The 19436-nt window shown below is 48.3% G+C and overlaps 3 protein-coding genes across 3 annotated transcripts in view; 2 read left to right on the top strand and 1 right to left on the bottom strand.

Annotated features, from left to right (window-relative positions):
- LOC132401345 (equilibrative nucleoside transporter 1-like) overlaps positions 1 to 19436 on the bottom strand; it is a 379498-nt gene that overhangs the window by 182381 nt on the left and 177681 nt on the right. The window lies entirely within an intron of this gene.
- Positions 1 to 19436, top strand: part of LOC132400951 (uncharacterized) — a 64823-nt gene that overhangs the window by 16622 nt on the left and 28765 nt on the right. The gene's annotated exons all lie outside the window — the stretch shown is intronic.
- On the top strand, positions 6400 to 14201 carry LOC132400950 (uncharacterized). Its single transcript, XM_059982553.1, has one exon. It carries the CDS (start codon positions 7557 to 7559, stop codon positions 13425 to 13427), a length of 5871 nt encoding a protein of 1956 aa, XP_059838536.1. The 5' UTR covers positions 6400 to 7556; the 3' UTR covers positions 13428 to 14201.

Raw genomic sequence — 19436 nt, 5'->3', positions numbered from 1 at the left:
TACACGCCAGTGAGCTCAAAATCAGAGGTTGGGGAAGTTACTGGAAGGGGTCTTAAGAGGTTGGATCTATCTGCATTTGGAAAAGCAAGGACTGATTAGGGATAGTCATTGTGACTTTATGAATGGTAAATTGTGTTTCACAAATTTAATGAGCTTTTTTTTTGAAGAGGTGACCTAGAGGACTGATGAGGGCAAGGAGATCATTGTCTGCATAAACTTTAGCAAGGCTTTCAGTGAGGTCCCGCTTGGTAGACTGGTGAAGGAGCTGTGAACTCATGATAACCAGGGTGAGTTAGCTTGATAGAAGAAGACAAAGGGTATACTGGAGGAGTATTTTACAGATTGGAGGCCTGTGATCAGTGGTGTGACATGGCAATCGGGTATGTTATTTGTCATGTATATTAATGATTTCTTGAGAACGTAGGTGGGATGATTAGCAAGTTTGTGGATGACATCAAAATTGGTGGTGTGGTTTTCTAAGGTTACAATAGATTCTTTATCAACTGGCAACGTGGGTCACTTTCCTCCCCATGTTGCGCTTTGGTCTGATCACCAGAGTCCGCCAGGCTCTGATGCTCCTCCTCTCATTATTCGTTGATTATTTTTACCCGTGTCTTGTTTCAGTCATCCGTGCTCCTTTGCCTTGTTTTGTTTCTCTATTTAAGTTCCCTCTGTTGTACTTGCCTTGGCTCAGTCTTGAGTTTACCAAACTTGCATGTAGTAATCCTTGAGCTCTAGCCTGTGTTCTCTACGAACCAGTCTACAAGTAAAGATTTGTTTGTTTATCTCCATCCTTGTCCCTGGTCTCACCTGGTGTGAACCTCCCCCGGTAGTCCACTGGTTGAAAATACTGAGCTTTAGCATAACAACCCCAGATTAAACAAGCTCCATTATCCAAAGTCAATGAGATGGTTGGAGTTCATCGATGTTTCTGTAATCCATTGTGTCCACTAGTTTCACCAGAGCCCTGCTGACTGGCCTCACCAGTTTCCACCTCTCACAGTGGGGGTGTAGGGTTTGACTTCAGAGAGACCACCTTATCTTAGGCCTTTCATGATTTTTACTGTTTTGTACTGTTTCATGTTCTGACTAAAAGTAGATTTGGAAAATGAAGCTTCATTACAGAGAAAGCACGTGACAACTTTACTAGAGTTTTTTGAGGAAGTCAAGCAGGCTGGACAGAAGGGAACCAATAGATTATGTATTTTGACTTAATCAGAGTTGACAAGGTACCTCACAAAGCTCGAAGTCATAAGCTAAGAGCCCATGGTGATGGAGGTACCATACTGACATGAGGTGAGAATCGGCTAACAGACAGGACACAGTGTATAGGGGTACAGGAATAATTTTCAGGTGGGGTGGAGCGTAGGGAATGCCCCTGTTTGCTCTCTGTTAATGACATGGAGGAAGAAAGTGAATGTAGGGGAGTCACAGTTGACGACACAATTGAGGATTCCGTACAACAGTCAGTCACGACTCCGAGTAAGTGGATGTCTGCACTTTCAAATATGCTTTCAAAAGCAGTCTTAATCCAAACATCATATTGGTTCGTATTCTATGTGCTTTCTTCCATTGTGTGATTGACAGGTAATCAGCAGCATTAGTCACAGAGCAATGCTGTTCATTACAACAGAGTTCCAAGGTAGTGCAAAGGTAGAGATGATAACAAAGTGCAATTTAAAGTGTTGCAGAGAAAGTGTTGTGCATGTAGGCAATAAGGTGCAAAGTGATAATGAGGTAGATTGTGGGCTGAAGAGTCTATCTGGTCTATTCAATAGTCTTACAATCGAAGCTGTCCTTGAGCCAGAAGGTAAGTGCCTTCAGTCCGTGGAGGCAGGCTGGCTTCCGTGTTGTGTGGAGCTGTGTCCACAACTTCTCGCAGCTCCTTGCGGTCACATCAGCACAGGATACTTTCAACAGCGTTTCGATTGAAGTCAATGCACATAGTTTTCCTATTCTGAAAGGTTGAGCTGGATTGGGCTGTACTCTTTGGACTGGATAAGAAGCAATCTTACATGATATTGCAGTTGGCTGGACAGAGTAAGCGCTGGGAGGAGTTTCCTTTCGCGAGGGGTTGGTGAGCCAGAGGGCACGGTCTCAGAATGTGGAGGTCCACTGAAGACTGAGATGAGGAAGTTTCTTCTCTGAGTCTTTGAACTCCCTTCGCTAGGGCTAAATCCTGGTGTGTATTCAGGGGTGAGGCAGATAGGTTTCTAATCAGTGAAAGGAACGAACTTTGGGGAAAGAGTGGGAAAGTGGAGGATTATTGGTTCAGCCATGATTCTATCAAATGGTGTAACAGGGCTCAAGGGGTGAAATGGCCTGCTCCTGTTCTCATTTCTTACCGTCTTATTATAATCTGATTGAGTTTTCACATAAAATTTAGCCCAACCTGGCCAGGGCTGAAGCACACTTTGAAGGGCACAGAGTGTGAATTGTGGATGGTCTGTCAGGGAACTCATGGTAAACCCAAAGTTTCTCATTTTTAAAGAACAAGTACTTCATTTAGAAATAACATTTAGCTTAAAGGCAAAAAAAAACACCCTACTGGAAAATTGATTAAGTTGTGGATAGCAAGAGAAATTAAAGGTTACATAAAATCAAAGGAAAAGGCTCCTAATGTAGCAGAGAAAACCATAAACCTGAGGTGTGACTCCAATGTAGATTTCTTGACTGGTGATGAGGGTGTCAGTGCTGATTTGGTTGCTGTTAGTGAGTACCTCCTCGCTGTGGTGGACTTGAACTGTTGTTTTGTGTGCTTAGGTTTGGAGTTACTAAGCCTAAAAACTTGCCTGTTGTCCTAACTTGTCCACATCCTTCTGATGGTGTGTCAGTGAATTGCACAATACTCAAAGAACAGCCTAAGCAACAGTCGGAACCTGATGTCCCATGTCCAGTATTTGGTTCCTAAATTGAAGAAGGCAAGTGTTTTGTGTGACTGCTTCCCTGTGTCACCACTTTCAGGGAACTATGTGACATCACACCCGAAGGTCTCTTTGTTCTACAAATATTGCAGGCCCTGTCATTTATTGTGTGTTCTGGCCTGGTTTCACTTCCCAGAATGTATTTCTTCCCACATCTGAGTTGAATTCCATCTGCCATTCCTTTCCCAATAGATCCTGTTGTAATCAAATCACAAACAAGAGAAAATCTGCAGATGCTGGAAATTCGAGCAACACCCACAAAGTTCGGGAGGAACTCAGCAGGCCAGGCAGCAACTATAGAAAATAAAGTACAGTCAACGAAGGGTTTTGGCCTGAAAAGTCGACTGCTTTCTTTTAACATAGATGCTGCCTGGTCTGCTGAATTCCTCCAGCATTTTGTGTGAACCTGTTGTAACCTTAGTCAGCCTTCTTTGCAGTTGACCACACCATCAATTTTGGTGTCACCTGCAAACTTACTATCCAAGCTGCCTTCATTCTTATAGAATCATAGTCATAGCAAAGTACCGCACAAAGATAGACCCTTTGGCCCATCTAGTCTGTGCAGAACCATTTAAATTGCCTACTCCCTACAGGCACCATAGCTCTTCATAACCTTAACATCCAAACTTTTCCTAAATGTTGAAGTTGAGCTTTCATGCAACACTTGCACAGACATCTTGTTCCACAATCTCACCACCCACTGAATGAAGAGCTTCCCCTCATGTTCATTTCAACTTCTCTCTTTTCACTCATAACCCATGGCTTCTAGTTGTAATCCCACCCATCCTCAGTGGAAAAGCCTGCTTGCATTTAACCTATCTATACCCCTCATAATATTGTAAACCTCTATTGAATCTTCTATGTTTCAAGGAATAAAGTCCTAGCCTATTCAATCTTTCTTCATTACTCAGGTCCTGCAGACCTGGCAACATCATTGTAAATATTCTCTGAACTCTTTCAACCTTGTTCACATCTTTACTGTAGGTTGGTGACCAAAACTACACACAATACTCCAAATTAGGCCTCACCAACATCTTGTACAACTTCAACATAACCTCCCATCTCCTGTACTCAATACATTGATTTATGAAGGTTGATGTGACAAAAGCTTCCTTTACAATCCCATCTACCTGCGAGGCCACTTCCAGGGAATTATAGATCTGTATTGCCAGATGCCTTGGTTCTATAGCTCTCCTCAGTACTCTGCTGCACACTGCAGAAGCTTCACTCTACTGAAGTGCAGAACCTTGCACTTATCTGCATTAAATTCTATCTGCCATTTCTCAACCATTTTTCCAGCTGGTCCAGATCCCACTGCAAGCCCTGAAACTCTTCCTTACTGTCCACTACACCCCCAATCTTGGTGTCATCTGCAAAATTACTGATCCACTTACATCCAGATCATTGACATAGATAACAAACAACAATGGACCCAGAACCAATCCTTCCAGCAATCACAGGTCAGAGGCAACTATATACTACCATTCGCTGGCATCTCCCACAAAGCCAATGTCTAATCCGATCTACTACCTCATCTTGAATGCCGAGCAACTGACCAACCTCCCATGTGGGACCTTGTCAAATGCCTTGCTAAAGTCCCTGAAGACAACATCTACTGCCTTGCCTTCTTCAACTTCTCAAAAAGTTCTAAGCAGAAGCAGAATTAGAATCAGGGTTAATGTCGCAGGCATATGTCATGGAAACATGTTGTTTGTGGCGGCAGCATATGCAATACAGTATATAATTTTTAAAAACTATAAATTACAATGTGAAGTGTGTGTCCATTCAGAAATCTGAGGATGGAGGGGATGAAGCTGTTCCTGAAACATTGAGTGTGTGTCTTCAGCCTCCTGTACCACCTCCTCGATGGTAGAATGAGATGGTGGGGGGGGGGTGTTCTTGATGGATGCCACCTTTTAGAGGCATTCCTTTCTGATGGTGGCCTCATTGCTGGGTGGCTAGTGCCCATGATAGAGTTGGCTGTGCTTAGAACTTCCTGCAGTTTTTTTCCAATCCTGTGCAATGGTGCCTCCATACCAGATGGTGATGCACCCAGTTAGAATGCTCCTCACGTTACATCTCTAGAAATTTGCCAGAGTCCTTGATGGCATACCAAGTCTCCTCAAACTCTGATTGAAGTATAGCCACTTATTTGTAATTGCATCAAAATTCTGGAGCCAGCATAGATCTTCACAGATGTTGGCACCCGGGAATCTGAAACAACTAGCCCTTTCCACTGTTGTGTCATTGGCAAATTTATAGATGGTATTTGAGCTGTGCCTAGCCACACAGTCGTGGGTGTAGAGAAAGTAGAGCAGTGGGCTCATTGAGGTGTGCTAGTGTTGATTGTTAGTGAGGAGGAGATGTTGTTTCCGATCCGCTCTGATTGTGGTCTCCCGGAGAGGAAGTCAAGGATCCAGTTGCAGGGAGATATGGAGGATCAGGTTTTGGAGCTTGAGGATTAGAACTGAGTGTGTAATGGTGTTGAATGCTGAGCTATAGTCAATAGACAGCATAAATCTAGGAATTGCTATTGTCCAGGTGATCCAAGGAAGATTGGAAAGCCAGTGGGATTGCATCTGCTGAAGACCTATCAAGGCAATAAGCAAATTACAGCAAATCCAGGTCCTTGCTCAGGCAGGAATTGATTCAGGCCATGACCGACCTCTTCAAGCGCTTCATCACAGTAGATGTGAGTGGCACCGGGTGATACTCACTGAGGCAGGTCACCCTGCTCTTTTAGGGCACTGGTATGATTGTCACCCTTTTGATTCAGGTAGGAACCACTGACTGCAGCAGTGAGAGATTGAAGGTGTCCTTGAAAACTCCGGCCAGTTGGTTGGCAAAGGTCTTCCGAGCCCTGCCAAGTACACCATCGTGTCCTGACACCTTGCGAGGGTTTACCCTCTTGAAAGATGTTCTGATGTCGACCTTCACGATAGGGATCAAAGATGTTGCAGTGATTCGCACAGGTGTTTTATTCTCCCTTTTAAAGTGTGCATAAAAGGTGTTGAGCTCATCTGGGAGTGAAGCTTCACAGACATTCATGATGTTGGGTTTCATTTTGTAGGATGTAATGGCCTATAGTCCCTGCTAGAGCTGACATGCATTCTCTTCCAACTTTAACTTCAATCAGAATTGTTTTTCCCCTTAAAACAGTCTTCTGTAGGTCGTACCTGGACTTGCATAGTTCTGGATCATGGGTCTTGAATGTCACAGATTTAGCCTGTAGGAGACTACGAATCTCTTGGTACATTCATGACTTTTGATTGGGTATCTCTGGTATGTTGTCGAAGGCACACATCATTTACACAGGTCTTGATGAAGTTGGTGACAGCTGTGGCATATTCATTCAGATTTGAAGATGAATCCCCGAATATTGTCCACTCAAAGCAGTAATGCAAGTGTTCCTTCGTCTTCCTTTATCATATCTCTTGGTGCTCAGCACTGGTGCTGTGGTCTCTAGTCTGTGCCTATACTCTAGGAGTAGAAGTACAGCCAGATGATCAGACTTTCCAAAGTGTGGGCATGGGATGACACAGTAGGCATTTTTGATGGTGGTTGTAACTTTCTCCTTCGGGTGTACTAATAACGCCGAATTCAACGTCGAGATAAACCACAGTCAATGAAACCAGATCGCAGTAAGAGTAACCATTTACTGTTCACTCTTCACATTAACATATGGTGAAAACTGTTGATAAAACAATACAAGATTGATACAGTATTTGTTCCTTCCTTAATATAATATTTCAATTGTAAATACTTGCAAAGGTGACTATAACTACATTACACTAAGGTGCAGTATACAGGGAGAGTTTACCTGCTCCATTGACTACTTTAAATACACTTCAATGCAAACTATCCGCAACTCTTTAACTAACGAAAGCATAAACATTATCGACCGTCGTTACTTTTAACAGGATCGGCATTAACATCTTAGTTCAATATATCAATTATCTATTAACTTATGTACAATGTCCTGGGTATGTTACTCAAAATGGCCTCTTTGGTTTGTTACAAGTAGGAATGTTTCTTTGTCGGATAAGTGTTTCTCTAGCCGTTGTTTCACTTTAGAATGGCTGATATGGTAATTGTATTCATTTGTTAATCAATGGGGAATGTCATTGTGTCTTGTGATGCTGGGAACTTGGGGGAGGGGTTTTCGCGGGTTTTTTGGGGGAGGCCGAGGAAGACATGGAAGAAGGTGGACGTGTGCTGGACTGCTCGTAAGACCACCGGGGTGGTCCCAGGTGCGACGGCCGGATGGGTCGATTGGTTCGTTGATTGAGCTCCAACGAGTGCACTAAACAGACTGAACTTTGATAAGTGGCGCCTTTTGTTTTTTTTCCTTGTGTATATATATTGTATTGCTTACTACTCTTTTTAATTTTAGTAAACTCTTTAAAGTGTATTTCATAACGGTATTTGTTGTGGATTTGATACTGTTGGCGGGCTCGAGGCGTAAACTCGATTCTCACAGCACCTGCGTGTACGGGAGGTGGGTTGGAGAGTGGCTGGATCCCTTTTTTCCCCTAGACATATACCAGCCTGTGGGTAAGTGTTACATTTGTGGGGTGCTCGTCCCGGATTGGATTGTCAGGGGCTGTGGAGTCGCGCAGGCAGCAGAGGAAGATGGACAGAGATAAGTTTGTTTGTTGGTGCCAGTTTGAAGATGTACCGGTACAGTACGCATGCGTAGTGAGCGGAGTGGATGTTCGAGTTTCGGGAGACGCGATAGTGAGGGGTTTAAGTTCGGTGAAGGGTATTGGGCAGGTAGAATTGGTAGCTAGACGGTGTGGTAAAGAGGTAGAGTCTAGCTGGGTGTTGGTTCGTACGAGTGCTGAAGTCAGGACGGTGGAACTGCCGGCGACGGTCAGTGTACCGGGGGAGGCGGGCCCGTGGGGGCTCCACTCCTACCAGGATGAGGCTGAGGAGACATCGGGGGAAGAGTTAGAGCTAGAGGTGGACCCCAGAGAGGTGCCCGGCACTAGTAAAGGGAGGTGGGAGGAGGGAGTCGTGACTAAGCCCCGCTCCCCAGGTAGGGTGGAAGTCTCGGAGCTGGCAGCTGCACTTAACTCCCTGGTGGGGGTGGCCGAGAGGCCACGGCTGAAGCTGGGGGTGTTCTCCGGAGCCAAGCCTACTCCGGATGGGGAGGTGGACTATGAGACCTGGATCGAGCATACGTCTTTGATGTTAGAGGAGTGGCCAGGCTCAGAGGAGGAGAAGAGGCAGCGATTGGTGGGAAGTTTGAGGGGTTTAGCAGCCACAACCATCCGGGAGTTGAAAGCTGAGAAGCCTGGGGCCTCAGTGGAGGACTGCCTACAAGTTTTGGAGGGAGCGTTTGGGTTGTCAGGGGAACCCTGGCTGCTTTTAGCAGAGTTTCAACGCCTGGAGCAATGGAGAGGGGAAAAGCTCTCCGAGTACATATTTAGGATGGAGGGGATGCTCTCGGGGCTGCGGCGCCGAGGGGTAGTGAAGGCGACTGACGTGGCTAGCGTGAGGATGAGTCAGATATTCAGTGGCTCTCTGGAGGAGGACAAGGTGGCGTGGACTATCCGGCAGGCTTATAGGAAAGGTCCCCCTCCATCCTTCGGGCAACTGATTAGAGAGGTGCGAGAGGAAGAGAGAGCATTGGGGCGGAAAAGGGGCACGGGCCTACGGGAGCGATCCTCAGCGATACAGGAAGTGGTGGCTGAGTGGAGGAATGACAAACCCCTGGGGAGTAGGGAACCCCCTTTGGAGGGGAGGGACAGGGGAGGTACCTACTCTCAGGGGCGATCAGTGCAGTGGATTGGGAGCAGGAGCCGTCCTGGGAGAGGAGGGGCAGCCGGCAGTGTGTGCGTTAACTGTGGGAAAGAGGGGCATTTCAGGCGGGACTGTGGAAGGCCAAGGGTGTGCTATAGCTGTGGAGAGGAGGGTCACTTTAGGTGGGATTGTGAGAGACAAGGAGTCCCGCGGAGGACAAGCCCCCCTGCGACTAAGAAGGGAGAGGTGTCGGGGAAACTTAGGAGAGGCTCAGTGAGGGAATGGACTGGAGCCTCTGGAGGAACACGTTCCCAGAGATCAGCCGGAAGACCACCGGGTGCCCACGCCTCTGTTCCGGATGGGCTGGTAGGACCCCGTGCCAGTGTGGGTCTACGGATAGAGGGAGTTTACGCAAAAGCCGTTCTTGATACTGGATCGCAGGTGACCTTATTGTACCGGTCTTTCTACAATCAACATCTAAAGCATTTGCCCGTAACACCATTTGACGCCCTGCAGATTTGGGGTGTGAGCGAGGGTGACTACCCGTACGATGGGTACCTATCGGTGAGATTGGAGTTCTCGGAGGGCGATGTGGGAGTGTCGGAAGCTATTGAGACGTTGGTGTTGGTGTGTCCTGACCCGGTGGAAACCGGTGGTGCTGCCCTCCTGGTGGGGACTAACTCCCCAGTTGTGCGACGGCTCCTGGGAGCTTGTAAGGAGAAAGGGGGGGAAGACTTTCTGGAGACCCTCTCGGTGCATCCAGTGTTTCGAGCAGTGTTCGAAGAAGGGGTTGCCTCCCAAGGGCTGGACCCGGAGTGTAAACGAGGGACGGTGTGGTGTACGCAGGCGAGGCCCAAGGTGATCCAACCAGGGGAGGTAGCACTAGTGATGGGGACCCCCAGATTCCCAGGAGTGCCGACAGGAGAAGCCCTGTTAGTAGATGCCCCAGACGATCTTGAAGGGGAGACACGATTTCCGGCGGGGGCGCTGGTGAGGCCCGAAGTGCAGAGACCAGGGGTGGTACATGCGAGGCGTATAGCTATAAGTGTCAGGAACACCACGGCAAGAGAAATCACCTTTAAGAGGGGAATGCCGCTGGCACATCTGTTCCCGGTGACGGTAATGTCCAGCGCACCAGTGCGGACCCCTAACGGGGAGGGATCGGAGCATCGAAGGGAGCTGACCGCTGAAGCCTTTAACTTCGGGGATTCCCCAGTGTCGCCGGAGTGGAAACGCAGGCTAGTGGAGAAGATGCTGAAGATGGAAGCTGTTTTTTCTCGGGGCGAGTTTGATGTTGGCTGCTCCAAAAGCACTCGCCACACCATCCGGGTGACGGAGGACACCCCGTTCCGAGAGAGATCCCGGCGGCTGGCTCCGGCAGATGTTGAGGACGTGCGACAGCACTTGTGCAAGTTGAAGGAGGCCGGAATCATAGCTGAGTCTCGAAGTCCTTATGCGTCCCCAATAGTGGTGGCACGGAAGAAGAATGGGCGAGTGCGCATGTGTGTTGACTACAGGACGTTGAATCGGCGAACTGTCCCTGATCAATATACTGTCCCAAGAGTCGAGGATGCGTTGGCCTGCCTGAGCGGTGCAAAGTGGTTCAGTGTGCTGGATTTAAGAAGTGGGTATTACCAGATCCCGATGAGTGCGGCCGATAAAGAGAAGACCGCTTTTATCTGCCCACTGGGGTTCTTTCAGTTCGAACGAATGCCCCAAGGCATATCCGGAGCCCCAGCCACCTTCCAGAGGCTCATGGAGAGAACTGTGGGGGATATGAATCTGTTGGAGGTGCTGGTGTACCTGGACGATTTGATAGTGTTTGGATCGACTTTGGAGGAACATGAGGAGAGACTGTTGAAGGTGTTGGGCCGGCTTAATGAAGAAGGGTTGAAGCTTTCCCTGGACAAATGCCAGTTCTGCAAGTCGTCGGTTAACTACATTGGCCATATCATTTCGCGAGAGGGAGTGGCTACTGATCCAACCAAGATAGAGGCTGTGACCACCTGGCCGAGACCCCAGAAAGTGGGTGCTCTGCGCTCATTTTTGGGGTTCTGTGGGTATTACCGGCGATTTGTGAAAGGATACGCAAAAGTGTGTCATCCGTTAACTCAGCTGTTGTGTGGCTATCCCCCGGTGGGGAAGAAGAGGACGGGGAACCAGAGGCAGGATGCTGGAGGATACTGGAACCCGGCGGAACCTTTTGGCTCAAGATGGGATGATCGATGTGAAGAGGCGTTCCGATCTTTGAAAAGGGCACTGACCCAGGCCCCGGTGTTGGCTTTTGCCGATCCCCAGAAGCCATATGTGCTGCACACGGATGCCAGCCGAGAGGGTCTCGGGGCTGTTCTGTACCAGGAGCATGGCAAAGCATTGAGGCCGATAGCCTTTGTCAGCCGAAGCTTGTCGCCATCGGAGAGAAACTATCCCACTCACAAGTTGGAGTTCCTGGCGCTGAAGTGGGCGGTGGTGGACAAGCTGGGCGATTACCTGTACGGAGCCAAGTTTGAGGTGAGAACGGATAACAATCCTCTCACTTATATTTTGACTTCGGCGAAGCTGGATGCCACAGGACATCGGTGGCTGGCGGCATTGTCGGTATATGATTTCAGCCTGAGGTACCGCCCCGGAAGCAAGAATATCGATGCGGATGCATTGTCTCGTCGGGAGCCGGGGGAGGAGGAGAAGGACGAGGAGTGGGAGAGTGTCCCTGCCCCTGGAGTGAAGGCGATGTGTCAGTTTGTTATCACCGTGAAGGCCGAGGGAAGAGGGAGGCTGGAACGAGCCGTGGACCATTTGGGGGTTTTTGACGACGCCATACCCCTAGTTTACTGTGACCTGACCGCTCTGGGGAATAAACAGTTGCCGGAACTGAGTCCGGGGGAAGTGGCAACTGCTCAGCAAAATGACCCGGGCATTGGCACAGTGTGGAGAGCGGTCGAGAAGGGGGATGGGGCGTTGGCTGAGAAGGCGAAACACCCATACGTGCCTCTGTTGTTGAAGGAGTGGTCTCGGTTGAAGTTAAAGAACAAAATCTTGTACCGGGTAACGGCGCCTCCGGACCAACCCCGCTGTTGGCAACTGGTCCTGCCAGAGGAGTATCACCAGACTGTACTCCAGGCCTTACATGATGATTCTGGACATTTGGGGGTGGAAAAGACATATGGATTACTCAAAGACCGGTTCTACTGGCCCCGGATGAGGGGGGACGTCGAAGAATACTGTAGGGGATGCCGTCGTTGCATCCAGAGGAAGACCCTGCCAGCGTTGGCGGCTCCACTGTCGCACTTGCAGAGTGCGGGACCTCTGGACCTGGTATGTATGGATTTCCTGTCGATTGAGCCTGACACCAGCAACACCGCGAATGTATTAGTCATCACCGATCATTACACTCGCTATGCTCAGGCATTTCCCACCAAGGATCAGAAGGCGACGACAGTGGCGAAGGTGCTATGGGAGAAGTACTTTGTGCATTACGGCCTTCCCAGGCGAATCCATAGTGATCAGGGGCGGGACTTTGAGAGCCGCCTTATCCAGGAATTACTGACTATGCTTGGGGTTGAGAAATCCAGGACTACCCCTTACCACCCACAGGGAGATCCTCAGCCAGAGAGATTCAACAGGACCCTGTTGGATATGCTTGGGACGCTGGAGATTGGGCAGAAAAGCAGGTGGAGTCGTCATATTGGACAATTGGTTCACTGTTACAATTGTACTCGCAATGAGGCTACAGGGTATTCACCCTATTATCTGATGTTTGGGCGGGAAGCGAGGTTGCCCATTGACGTGTGTTTTGGAGGTGGAGTGGGTGAATTTCCCGGGAAGTCCCATCTAAAGTACGTGTCCGACATGAAGAGGGAGTTACAGCGGGCGTACGAGTTGGCCGAGGCGGCGGCTACCAAACAAAATCGGCGGAATAAGATGCGGTATGATCGAAAGGTGAAGTTTGTACAATTATTACCGGGCGACCGGGTCCTTTTACGGAATTTGGGACTCCCTGGTAAGCACAAGTTGGCAGATCGATGGGCGGCCAGCCCCTATGTAATAGAGAGCCAGATGCCGAACCTGCCAGTTTACCGGGTGAAACCCGAGGATGGAAAAGGGCCTATCAAGGTACTCCATAGGAATCACCTGCTGCCACTGGGTCAAGCGGTGCAGGTGGATAAGGAGCCCGAGTGGGAGGTTACGCCCAGTACAAGGATTCTGCGAGGGAGCGGAGAACGGGAAGAGCCCGCTGCTGAAGAGCGGGGACGGGTCCCTCACTCGGGAATGGCTACCGATTCAGAGGAGGACGACTCAGATGAGTGGGTCCTGTTCCCATTCGCTAGTGCTCCAGTACCAGGAGAGGAGGCTCCTGGCCCTTCCCATACTGAATTGGGTGAGAGGAGGGAAGGTCTTGAGGGTCAGATGGAGAGGCAGCCTACATTGGTGGGAGAGAGGGTGGAATCTGAGCGTGAGCCGGAGAGATCTCGGGTGAGGGAGGACCCCTGTGAGGAAGGGGGTGCGGGTCTGTCAGGTAGACCTGGGGTGTCCGAGACAGTGGGTTCGCAGGTGACGAGGGAGCCCAGTGGGGCAGAAGGGGTATGGAGATCTCAGAGGATTAGGCGCCCCCCGGAGCGGTTGACATATGTGGTACCGGGAGAACCGAGTGTGATTTCTACTGCTCTGGGTAGTTATGTCATTGCCTTCTGCACCTGGGTTGGGTTTTGTGTGTTGCAAGAAGCTTTGGGGACCTCTAGTAATGTCATGAGGGCATGACATTTGCTGGTGGGGAGAGAATGTACAATGTCCTGGGTATGTTACTCAAAATGGCCTCTTTGGTTTGTTACAAGTAGGAATGTTTCTTTGTCGGATAAGTGTTTCTCTAGCCGTTGTTTCACTTTAGAATGGCTGATATGGTAATTGTATTCATTTGTTAATCAATGGGGAATGTCATTGTGTCTTGTGATGCTGGGAACTTGGGGGAGGGGTTTTCGCGGGTTTTTTGGGGGAGGCCGAGGAAGACATGGAAGAAGGTGGACGTGTGCTGGACTGCTCGTAAGACCACCGGGGTGGTCCCAGGTGCGACGGCCGGATGGGTCGATTGGTTCGTTGATTGAGCTCCAACGAGTGCACTAAACAGACTGAACTTTGATAAGTGGCGCCTTTTGTTTTTTTTCCTTGTGTATATATATTGTATTGCTTACTACTCTTTTTAATTTTAGTAAACTCTTTAAAGTGTATTTCATAACGGTATTTGTTGTGGATTTGATACTGTTGGCGGGCTCGAGGCGTAAACTCGATTCTCACAGCACCTGCGTGTACGGGAGGTGGGTTGGAGAGTGGCTGGATCCCTTTTTTCCCCTAGACATATACCAGCCTGTGGGTAAGTGTTACACTTACAGCGTTGCTCTCACTGTGATTTCTAACGCCTGCAAAACAACTTCTGCTCAGGTGTGCCTCGTGGTGAGCCCCCACCCTCGCGTTAATTTCAAACCGGTATTTTCCCACAAGACGCGGCGAAACCGGATGTGACGTCATCGCATGCCGATATATTTTACATGCAATGAATATACTTTAAACACTTCTAATTCTAACTAGAAAATACTATCAAATGAATTACTAAGCGAAAATGTTATAAACTAAATAACTGCCGTAAAGACGGCACACTCCCCGCTTGACCTTCGTAAGGTCACAATGAGCAGAGTACAAAACTTAGTCTCTTAATCAGTCATTGGGTAGAAGTAGAATAACTTCTGTAACTGGCCCTTGGTAAATTTTCACATCGCCTTGGTCGGTAGTCTTCAATTCGATCTTCCTGACATGTCCATCCCCACTAGGGAATGTAGCAGTGATTCTGGCCATTGGCCAGCTGTTGCGGGCGATTTGCTTGTCCCTGAGCAGGACTAAGTCTCCAACTTGAAGATTCCTGAGGGGTTCTGTCCACTTTTGTCTCTGTTGCAACAAGGGTAGATATTTTTGTCTCCAGCGAGACCAGAACTGATTTGCCAGAGCCTGGACTTGTCTCCATTGCTTTGTGTACAAATCCTCGTCTGAGAAGTCTCCTGGTGGAGGGGGAGCTCCTGCCTTCTGCGTAAGGAGCATTGATGGTGAAAGTATGAAGGGGTTTTCTGGGTCAGAAGACACAGGTAGGAGTGGTTGTGCGTTTATAATGGCTGTGACCTCTGCCATTAGGGTGCACAGCACCTCGTGGGTCAATCGGGTGCGTTGCTGCATCTCAGGTTTCCTCTTCTGGGTTTTCCGTAAGGACGTGAACCGTTTGACTGCCTGCTCTTTGTTATCTGGTGAGCGCTGGCGCGGTTCTCTGAAAGGCAATGGGGCAACCCCATTATTTGCTTCATCTCTGAAGACCTTGGTGTCCTTTGTTTTTAAAGAAATGGCATCTTGAGCTGATTGTGCAAGTTTATTTCCGTGCTCGGTTTGAATGAAAACTGACTGACCTAGCGTCTCGTCAGTTACTTTACGCTTGTTAACGTCTTGTTGTGCTTCCTTAATGCACGGGACACTCGGGCAGGGTTGAAAGATTGAATGGCGGCCACTCTCTAGCACATTGGTCTTGAGTGTGTTAACCATCGGTTTGTGTACGTCTTCAGGGCACAACACTCCTATCACCACCCAGCCTAGATCCAAGCGTTGCGCAAAGGGGGCGTCGTGTGGTCCATTGACCTGCTGCCTAACCTTGTGTACCCGGATTACATCTTGTAAAGGGGGTTTCTTTTTTTCTTTGTTACTGTTGGGAAAGGGTTTCCTTTTGTTAACTAGCAGGAATGCTAATTTACTGATAACGAGAATGGTATTCCTTTGTAAACCAAATGGGGATTAATGTTCTTTCTTCTGAGTCTGTAAGCTTTTGTTGACGGGCTTTTGGGCAGATCGGCGCGAGGGGGTCGAGAGAGAGGACGCAATGCTCTAAGCTGGGCGAGGATCGGACCCCAAAGGGGGGTCCGAGGCCGGGAGATTCTCCGGGGGGGGGGGGGGATTGAAGCTAGATGTGCTTGGTTGACCACTCGGAGGGTCCTGAGCTGTTTGGAGAGTCGAGGAGTTCGGAGGGTCCTGAGCTGCGAGTCAAGGAGTTCGGAGGGGATCGAATGGTGGCCAGAAGACTTCAGTAATTGAGCTCCAACGGTTGTGCACAAAGTGGTTTGGACTTTGATAAGTTTGGCGCCTTTTCTTTAATTTTCTCTTCATATATACTGTATCGTTATTAATCACTTAGTTATAGTAACCTTTATAAATTGTACTCATTTAATCGCATATGGTGTACTATCTGTTTTTGGGCGAGGCGGGGACATCACACAGCATCCTCACCAGCTGATTACCCAGTTTGGCAGGGCCGAAGGCTGCTCCCCCTAGACAAGAACAAGCTGAGCGAGCCTGAGGCGACCCAGGGAGTTACAATCTCTTCCTAATAGCAGGAGTATTTCTGCTTTTGGATCGAGTTCTGGGATGTGTTTGGCGATGTGGTGGAGATGTAGCTGGTGTAGCGCCGCACTTGGTGTCGGGATCTCAGTGCGGTTATTCATGATTCCATCGCACTCTAAGAGCAGAGGGAGACAGATGACGACTTTACCATCCAGGGACTCGATCTGGATGCCTTCTGCCTTCCTTTCTTGGGTTTCCATGTTGCCTGAGCAAGTTTTGAGGTAGTATGGGAACCGCTCACTCTCAATGTTGAACAATTTAAAGAACTCTGGACTGACTAGTGAGCGATTGCTCTGATCGTCCAGAATCACATAGGCTTTGATGGCCTTGTCTTTGGCTCCTTTAGGGTACACCTTAGTGAGGCAGATCTTGGAACAAGAACGGCTTGACCGAGCTTGACCGCAATCTTCTGTACAGTTCGAGCTGACAACTGTTGACCTAGAGTGAGCCTCTCCCTCCCCGCCGTCCTGTTGTGGGGGAGAAGGAGCGCTGTCGGTTTGCGGTGACAGGCCGGGATGCATGGCCCCGACGTGATCCGTGCTATCACATTCCGGACACTTCACGGCGATCGTACACTCTCTGGCGAGGTGAGAGGTTGAGGAACAGCATCTAAAACATATTCTTTTCTCCTTGAGAAGGGCCGTCCTCTCTGCAAGGGGTTTTTCCCTAAACATTCTGCATCCTTTGAGGGGGTGAGGTTTGTTATGCAATGGACAATACTTGCCAGGGTCGTTGTTAGTTGTAAGGGCTTCGGTCTTGAGCACTGACACGGGTTTATCAATGTTGAAAACATTCGAAGAGGATCTACCTGGCTTGGTGTAAATTGTACTGCTTCCTGGACCCACGAGGCTAGGGTCGTTTCGCTTCTTTGCCTCCCAGCACACAAACCTAGTGAGGAGCTCAAAGGGAGGAAATCGATCATCGTTGTTTACCTTGTAATCTAAAGCAGCGGACAGCCACCTGTCCTGCAGCCCGAATGGAAGTTTGTCCATGACTTGTCTAATCCCGGATGGAGTATCTAGGTATACTAGACCAGCTGAGTAGCCATCTTCTTTGGCGCCTTAGATCTCCATGAGTAAATCTCCGAATTCTCTTAACTTAACGTGATCTTTGGCTGACACCCTGGGAAAGTTTTCCAGACGTCGATATAGCGCCGCTTCAATAATTTTGGGGGCCCCATAGCCCTCCCGAAGTCTCTCCCACGCTTTGCTTAAAGCTAGCTCGGGTTTGTTGATGTACACTGAACGTATGCGTCTCACCTGGTCGCGTGATTCTTTCCCCAGCCATTTCGCCATAAGGTCCAACTTTTGGGTTGCACTGAGCTGGACTCCGTCGATAGCGTTGGTGAATGTGGAGTACCATGCACGGTAATTTTCGGGTTTATCGTCAAACTGGTACAGTCCCGAAGTGACGAGATCCCGTCGTGCTAAATACTGCATCACGGGATCACTTGTAAGCGGCATGCGGGCTGGAGAAGTACGTTGGTGCCTATATGACTGAGAGGGTACGTTTCTTATGGAATTTGCCGTCCTGGATTCGACCTCTGCATCTCTTCGCACCAAACCTTGTAAGTTTGGTGTCGAGAAGTATTGGTTGTCAGCTCTTTCATTCTTGACTTCATCACGGAGTCGCGAGGGTAAATTGTCTTCCTCGTATCTGGGGAAGTTATCGAATACGTATGGAGAGGAGAGACGAGCCTGCCTGTCTATTTGAGATTGTACATAGTCGCTTGTGCGTTCCAATCTGGTCCTTTCTGAAGTAGATCTTACTTCGGTCAGATCATGCGTCCTTTCAGCTTCTTCTATGTACTCTGCTTCCGCCTTGGCAGCTTCTTCTTCTCTTTCTAGCTGCAGCACTTGCAACTCTGTCGATATTTTTGCCATTTCCAACTGGATTTCGGCTTCTCTAGTGGCCCTTTCCTTCTGGATTTTCGCCTGTTCCATTTTCAAAACTGCTTCTTGTCTGGCGTAACGCAGTCGCACCCTGGCGGCTTCTGCCTTGGCTCTTGCCTGGGTGGACTTACTTGATGCCGCTCTACTGCCCTTGTCGCTGGGCACCATTGACTTGATGCTGGATCGAGCTGACATTGCAGCACTTGAAACACCTGATAATGCCGCTTTTTCACTGTAACGTTCTCCTTCGGGTGTACTAATAACGCCGAATTAAATGTCGAGATAAACCACAGTCAATGAAACCAGATCGCAGTAAGATTAACCATTTACTGTTCACTCTTCACATTAACATATGGTGAAAACTGTTGATAAAACAATACAAGATTGATACAGTATTTGTTCCTTCCTTAATATCACATTTCAATTGTAAATACTTGCAAAGGTGACTATAACTACATTACACTAAGGTGCAGTATACAGGGAGAGTTTACCTGCTCCATTGACTACTTTAAATACACTTCAATGCAAACTATCCGCAACTCTTTAACTAACGAAAGCATAAACATTATCGACCGTCGTTACTTTTAACAGGATCGGCATTAACATCTTAGTTCAATATATCAATTATCTATTAACTTACAGCGTTGCTCTCACTGTGATTTCTAATGCCTGCAAAACAACTTCTGCTCAGGTCTGCCTCGTGGTGAGCCCCCACCCTCGCGCTAATTTCAAACCGGTATTTTCCCACAAGACGCGGCGAAACCGGATGTGACGTCATCGCATGCCGATATATTTTACATGCAATGAATATACTTTAAACACTTCTAATTCTAACTAGAAAATACTATCAAATGAATTACTAAGCGAAAATATTATAAACTAAATAACTGTCGTAAAGACAGCACAGTGGTATAACAGTGGTCAAGTATGTTAGTTTCTCTGGTTAGTGGTGGCTGTTTGTAGGTGTTTTCTGTAGCTGGCCTGATTGAAATCTGCAATGAAAGCAAGGCATCAAGGTGTGCTGTTTTGCATCTGGTGACCTACCTGAAGTGGAATGTACACCACTACCAGATGTTCCAGGTCAGGTGACCAGTACATTAATATAGATTACAAACCACAATGGACCCAGCACCAATCCCTGTTGATCACCACTGGTCACAGGTCTCCAACCTGAAAAACATCCATCCACAGCTACCCTCTGGCTCCTTCTATCAAGCCAATCTCTTGATAACACACTTCCATCAGATCTCTCCACAATCTCTCTCCTTTTTCCATAGAAAGCAGTCCCAGTCCCTCTAATCTATGTCCCTAACCCAGGAACCATCTCACAACTCTCTAAGGTCCTCTTAATACTCTCAAATGTCCTTCCTACAATGTGGTAAGCAGTACGACAAATACTGTTCAGCCTAGGTCTGGCTTCACAGGTCGTAAAGCTGCAGTATATTTTACAGTT

This window comes from Hypanus sabinus, chromosome 10 (assembly GCF_030144855.1).
Source record: "Hypanus sabinus isolate sHypSab1 chromosome 10, sHypSab1.hap1, whole genome shotgun sequence".
NCBI classification, from domain to species: Eukaryota; Metazoa; Chordata; class Chondrichthyes; order Myliobatiformes; family Dasyatidae; genus Hypanus; species Hypanus sabinus.
This window is presented reverse-complemented; position numbering and strand designations above follow the sequence as displayed.

Excerpts from the sequence above, each read along its gene's own strand:
- LOC132400950 (XM_059982553.1), top strand. The coding sequence starts at position 7,557 with ATGGACAGAGATAAGTTTGTTTGTTGGTGCCAGTTTGAAGATGTACCG.